This window comes from Galeopterus variegatus, unplaced genomic scaffold, assembly GCF_000696425.1.
Source record: "Galeopterus variegatus unplaced genomic scaffold, G_variegatus-3.0.2 Scaffold2516, whole genome shotgun sequence".
NCBI classification, from domain to species: domain Eukaryota; kingdom Metazoa; phylum Chordata; class Mammalia; order Dermoptera; family Cynocephalidae; genus Galeopterus; species Galeopterus variegatus.
In genome coordinates, this window is record NW_007728627.1 from 23,683 (window position 1) to 30,917 (window position 7,235).

The 7,235-nt window shown below is 40.2% G+C and overlaps 1 protein-coding gene across 1 annotated transcript in view; it reads left to right on the top strand.

Annotated features, from left to right (window-relative positions):
* UPK1B (uroplakin 1B) overlaps positions 1-7,235 on the top strand; it is a 13,413-nt gene that overhangs the window by 4,436 nt on the left and 1,742 nt on the right. Inside the window, exons 4-5 of the mRNA XM_008582088.1 lie at positions 1,875-2,054; positions 6,557-6,640. Of these exons, the coding sequence (XP_008580310.1) occupies positions 1,875-2,054; positions 6,557-6,640 (264 nt within the window). The remainder of the gene's footprint in view (positions 1-1,874; positions 2,055-6,556; positions 6,641-7,235) is intronic.

The window sequence follows — 7,235 nt, forward strand, 5'->3', positions numbered from 1 at the left end:
GGAGAGCATTAATCCATTCATGAGGCATCTGCCCCCAGAACTCAATCAGTTTCCAACATTGCCACATTGGAGATCAAATTTCCACATGAGTTTTGGAGGGAACAACACATCCAGACTCCATCAGGGCACTTAATATATCGTAGTATATTTTTCTAGAATATTCACTTGCCACTATTTCACATGTTCTCGTCTCTCTTCATACCTGCAACATCCCTCCTCACCCTCACTCTCAGCTGATGGCTTGACCTCATATTTTATTAAGAATATAGAAGCAACTAGACAAGAACCATCTCATCTTTCTACCACCAAATCTACCCATCTGCACTAACCTGCACCCGTGTACTTTGCCTTCTCTCTTGCTTTGATAATTGGACTGTCCTCTGTCCAACTCCTTTGCTTCTGCTTTACATTGTCCACTTCACTCCAACCGTCTTCCCTGCTCCAGTCTGCCGCATCAGTTTCTCCCTCATGTCAGCCGACAAGGACACCTCACTGTAGCAGTGCGCCACCAGGCCGGCCCTAAATTGTCCAACTTTAAAAAAGAAAAACCTCTCTCTCACCCAACATTTGCCCCCATTCTGTTCCACTACTGCTCTGTTTTATTTCACAAGTCTCAAAAGAGACACCTATACTTGCTGTCTTCATTTCCACAACTCTTATCTTCTTTCAACTACAGTTGGCTTCTGACCCCACCACTCCACTCAAAAGACCCTTGTCACAGTTAACAATTACCTCCATCCTGCTGAATCCAGTGGTCAAGTCGCTGTTCTCATCTTACTTGACATTTGTCAGACTGATGACATTTGTCATCAGCATTTGTCACACTGGCTACTCCCTTGTCTTCTTTGCTGGGTTTCAGCCTTTCCCCACCTCTGAATGTTGGAGTGTTACAAAGCTCAATTTGGGACCTTTAACTCTTCTCTGTCTCCACTTACATCCTAGTCTGAGATAAGCCTGCCTCCAACTTAATCCTTTTTCCCCAGAATGCTCAGATCACAGTACAGAATGATTATTTTTACTGGTTATCTTTCCCATAACCCAGTGTCAAAATTGGACATCCTTTAAAGATGGTTGATATATCATAAAGTTTGCATGAATACATTTATTGTAAAAGTTGAGAAATACCTGCAGTTTTTAACCTCCTCCATTGAAACATTTTCTCAGCATTTATAGGAAGGAAAGTGCTATGAGTTATGTCTTTATTCTCAATTCTATTTAGAGTTTAAGGATATCAATTATTATGTAGAGGCATAGCTGTGTGCCACCAGGTTTTGCTATTTTTTTCTAGTTTATTTTCTCCCATTATAAAAGTAATACATAATTAATCTGGAAAAATGTTAAAAATACAGAAAAGTAAAATAAGAAGAATACTTCTAATTTTTTCATCACTAAAATTTTTTATTTTCTGATCGTCAATTTGCTCATATGTAATATTAGAATAATTATACCTCTCACATTATCAAGATTATAGTATTAATAATATTTAACATATATTAAGAGTTTACTATGAGTCAGGCACTTTACTAAACACGTTAAGTGTATTAACTCATTTAATCCTCACAAAAAACTTATGAGATAGGTACTATATTTATACCAATTTTACAATTAAGGAAAACGAGGCTTAGAGAGTTTAAGTAACATGTCAAAGTCTATAGAGCTCACTAATGAATAGTAAAGTCGTAAATATTAAATATATTTTGCAAACCCTAAAATGTAAGTTACTAATACCTTCAGCTCTTCTTTGGGGATTTTTTGGTAAACACAAGCTATAATACAATATCCATATCTTCTTTCTCTATAAAATCTCAGTTTCTACATTGATGGATCTAGGAAGGAACATGAAAGAGAATTTTGTATCTCTCACCCACTGATAGGACAATTGCTGTGGTGTAAATGGTCCATCAGACTGGCAGAAATACACATCTGCCTTCCGGGCTGACAATAATGATGCCGACTATCCCTGGCCTCGTCAGTGCTGTGTAATGAACAACCTTAAAGAACCTCTCAACCTGGAGGCTTGCAAACTAGGAGTGTCTGGTTATTACCACAATCAGGTGAGTACTCACTCCTCCCAAGACCTTCCAGGAGGTTCTTCTGCTCTCTTTGGGAAAAATAATGATCCACTGTAGGTGACAGTCTCTCAGTAAGGAATTCTACATCCTTTTCCCAAACCTCATGTTAACTATTTCCTTCTCTATTTGTTAGTAAACCCTGAATGCTAAATTAGAACTGATATGGCAAATTTACATTTTAATAAAACTAACAGAATCTGAGAATTGCAAAAGCAAAATATAACTTTGTTTAAATGAAAACAATTTGTACCATGTACACAATTGGTATTTCAAGAAATATTTACATTAAAAAAAGATTTGCTCTATTTCTGAAAAATTTAAATTGGAAGGGATAAAATGAAAATGAATGTTTTGCCAATTCCAAAGCAATGGCAATTGCTGAGGGTAAATGCAGTATTTATGTACCCACATTCCTCATTTAGTGGTAATGCAGGACGGCCTTAGTAAAATATTAAGCTGTTGATTTGGGTAGAAGGTAGTTTACATACAGCTGGGTTTTGAAAAACTGTTTCTGAGCTGATGAGGATAATGTGATAATGATCATGAAAACTAACATTTGTTGAGTACTTACTCAAAGCTAGGCACAGTTCCAAATGCCATACATATGCTAACTCATTTAATGCTCAAAAGTGGATGCCAATATGATCCCTATTTTACAGATAAGGAACTGAGATATAGATATGCTAATAAGAACCTTGCCCAAGGCCACACAACCAGTAAATGGTCGTTGGGATGTAAACCCAGAGCCACTTGGCTCCAGAGCACAGACTCTAAGCCATCAAACACTTGGCAATGTTCCCCAAAAGCCCTACTGAGAACGCCCACATATCTGTAGTCAGCATCTGCCGACACTGTGCGCTGAAATGCTGTACACTGCTTTGGGAATTACCCTTTTAAAGAAAGCTGGTTGTGTGCCAGTTCATTAAATAATTGAGGACTGTCGGCCTCTTTAGTTTGGGAGTAAATAATACAAACTGCACGTTCAGAATGAACGACGCGGCTCTGCTGACCCTCATACCACACTAGGCAGAGTGCCCAGACTAGGATCGGATGCATTCATCCAGAAAAGGACACGGGAATGATATAGATATTTTGCAGCAGTGTTCATTTAGCAATCCTCATTTAGCTTTGAGCCACATTGTTCTGGCCTTATGTTAATCAGTTATATTCAGACTGCTATAAAAATTAAATTTGTTGCTTATAATCACTGTACGCAATATAATTATCATTCTCAGAATTAGTAAAACACTTTCAATGTTTCAACACTGCAACTGGCTCATGCAAATAAATCTTGACTGGGTTGTAATTGTGTACAATTCCCTTTGGTTCCTCGGCCTCCTCTGTCCTTAACGTCACCACCCCCACTGTGTACTAGCTACGCTACAGCTACACATCATCACTCAGCCCTACTCCTCCACAAAATCCTGACTTCTGAAGTTCCTCTCTCTGTCCCCAACTCCCTGTACTCCTCCTGCTTTCTCAGTCTCACTCATTCTTCCCCTCAACATCATCTCTTAGCTATTAATCCTTTCTGATTCTCCCTGTCCCGGCTCCCATTATTTCTGACCACCACCATTGTCTCTGACCTGTGTACAGCTCCTGCTGGCTCCGCTGTAGCAATCGTTTTCCACAAAGCAAAATGTGCCACCCCCATACCTGGTATACTTTACTTCTATTATTGTATTCACCATGTTGAACTGTCTTATATTTGTTCACAAGTCTATTTTGGTATGAGTCTTCTTGAGGACTATGCTTTATTCAACTCTGTATCTTTAGTACTTAGCATAATGCCTGGCACAAGGCAGGCACTCAATAAATGTTTGGTGGCTTAGTGAATGGAGATGTGAATGGCTCTTTTTCACAGCCATATTGTAGCTTTTCGAGATCTATAGTACACAAATGTGCTGCTACAGCCATGAAGACTGACAAAATTTAGGAAGTCGTCGTAAGTGTGGTAATAGAAATCAACCAGAATTTCACATAGCATGTCAGATGTAAATACGAGTATATATATATATATATATATATATATATATACCCTACATCATGGTCTATCTGCTTCAGAAATGCTATGTGCAAATTCTGATCACTACACCTCACGAATATTATAATGGAACTAAGGAAGATCAAGTAAAGCACCACTAAAATGATTATCAGCATGAAAAGTCACTAAATGAGAAGAGGGCAGAAAACTGGGGCTTTTGTCTGTGAGCTCCATGAAGGCAAGACCCATTTCTGTGTTAAATGTGCTAAAGTGTCTAGCCCAGGACCTGGCACCTGGCATAAGCGTGCTCACATATGTTACCAGATGAATGACTGCCTTCCAGGATTGTCAGGAGGATCGAGTGGGTTGCAAATGATACTGTTGGAATCATTACTTAATATCACATTCCATTCATTCTGTAAATGTTTATTAGGTGTCTACTGTGTGCCAGACACTTGCTCTAGGTTTTAAAGGTTCAACAGTGAACAAGATAAAATCCCTGCATTCATGGAGCTTGCATTCTAGTATGGGAGACAGACAATAAACATGTTACCAAACGAATACATGGTAAAATCCAGATAGTGATAAATGCCATGAGCGGAGATAAAGCACGGTAGGTAAACAGAGTACGGTGGGGGAAAGGGTATTTTCTCAGGAAGGGCTTTGCGGAGATCATATTTGCAGAGGTGTGAATTACGAGTGGAAATGAGACACTGGAAGATTGGAGAAGAGAATCCAAAGAAAGGAAGTAGTGGGTGCAAAGGCCCTGAAGGGGGAGCAGTCAGCTCTCCGGAGGAAGACAACAAGGCAGTCACTACAAAGGCCAGAGTGAGGGAAGGATGAGTAGAAGGCAAGGATGGATCTAGATTTTGTGGGGCCTTAATATTGTAAAATTTGTAGGGCGGGGTTCTTCTTAGGAAGAACAATAAAAACAATATGTTTGTAAAATTAGGTACGGCCCAAAGCTTAAGCTCATCAGCTTTACGGTGAAACGCCTCTAGCAGTGGAAGATGGGGTTAGAGAGAGAGAGAGAGAGGGCCATGTCATACAGCACCTCCTAGGCCATGGTTAGTACTTAGAATTTCATCTTAAGGGCAGTAGGAAGCCACTGGAGGGTTTTGAGCAGCCACGTGATGTACCTGATTTATGTTTTACGAGGATGGCTCCGGCACTCTGTGAAGACCAGTGGGGTGCCAAGTGTGGCCTCAGAGAGACCAGCTAGAGGCTATTGTAGTAATCTTGGAATGAGGCCCTGGTGGACCAAGGCAGTACCAGGAAGTGATGAGAAATGTTTGGATTTGAGATACATTTTTAAAGTACACCCAAAAGGATTTGTTTCTGTGTTGGACTGTTGGATAAAAGAAAAACAGGTGAGTTAAAGATAATTCCAAGATTTCTCATTTGAGCATCTAGGTGAATAGAGGTGCCTCTAATATAAATGGAGAAGGGTATATGGGGGAGAAAGGTATAGCAAAGGCAGGGAATATAAGTGGATTAGCAAGGGACTGGGGCAAAGTCATAAAGGACAGAACCTCAAGTGGCCACTTCTAGCCACTGAATGGAGCATAAACTTTAAGGACAACCTTTCTAGGAGGTTACCCTCTAGACCTCGTGGTCCATGGAACCAGCACTGGTTATGGCATTTCCTAGTCATTGCTGTGATTCCCAGGGCATTAGTAGAGGTCGCTCAGATGGCAATTCTAACCTTACACATGTATTTCGCTCCAGAACTTTGTATAGTGACTAGGGCAGCATGTGCCATGTATAAATACTTACTGGATCACGGCACGCATGAATGAAAGAATCACTGAATAAACAATGAATCACTCACGTGCACACCATGGCCCTTTAAGGTCATACTAGAATCCCAAAAATATACATTGAAATAAAAGGTCAAATGAGAATTTAGGGGCATGATGTAGGAATTCCTTTTATGGTTATAAAAAAATGGCAACAGAGGATCTCTAGTTTTCATGGACCAGAAGCATTTTTATTTAAAAACAAACAAATCAAAAAGTAACTCTGCCCTCAAACAGATCACCAATATAAACCTTTTCAAAAGGAAAAAAATCAAATTGTCTGAAGAAAATATTGTCCACATATTCAATATGAAAAAAATGTTATGCTAAAATAGCATGTTCAGTAGATTAGAGCACCATCTTGTAACACTGAGGTCAACAGTTTGAATCCCTGCACTGGCCAGCTGCCAAATAAAATAAATTAAATTAAATTAAAATAAAATAAAATAGCACTTAGTGAGATTAAGTGATAAAGATACAAATAAATGTAATATAGAATAGCTGTTCAGCAGTATTACTTATGTTTCCTGAGCAAAGCACTGTTAGTAGCAGGCTGTCTACAGGGAGGCAGAGATAGCCTGGTCATGGGAAACTGGACTTGGAGTGGGACTGATTCAACCAGGAATCTGCTTTCCTATCCATCTCTCACATCTTTTTCTCTGGTTCCTCTCACACCAATGTGGAATCGCCCACCCCTCCAGGGCTGCTATGAACTGATCTCTGGACCCATGAACCGACATGCCTGGGGGGTTGCCTGGTTTGGATTTGCCATTCTCTGCTGGACTGTGAGTATTTCCCAGCACATATTTTATTTCTAAGAGGATGATGATGGGAGAGACCTTGAGAGTGCCACTGGTTACCTCAACCATGCTCTAAGGTCTAGAAACAAAACCTTGGACGTGAAGACCAGTTAGAAAACTTCTTACACCAGAGCAAAGACAAGACAAGACATGGTAAAGGATGTGACCTACTAACCAGCTCCTCCTTCTGGCTGACTAGGTCTCACTTGCCCGAAGAGGCCTGGAGAGCCTCTTTCCCTTTACCTAGACTTCTTACTGAATTCCAGCCTGCTCCTCCAGGTCTCCAGATCTCATTAATTCATTCTGGCTACATATCAAAGGCAGTCTCCTAGCCAGGTGGCTCCTGCCTAACACTAATCTGCCTAGCTCCTTCCAAAGAGCTGCCTCCGCTAGCCTCATCATATCCCACTGCCCACTTTATCTGACACACATACTCAGCAAGAGGTTACAGCTGTGGTCCTTAGACCTGCTACACATTTCAACCTCCTGGAAAAGCTTAAAGGAAAACATGCTTGGGCCCCAATCGCTGATGGGGGTAAGAGCCCAGGCTTTTTTTTTTTTTTTTTTTTTTTTTTTTTTT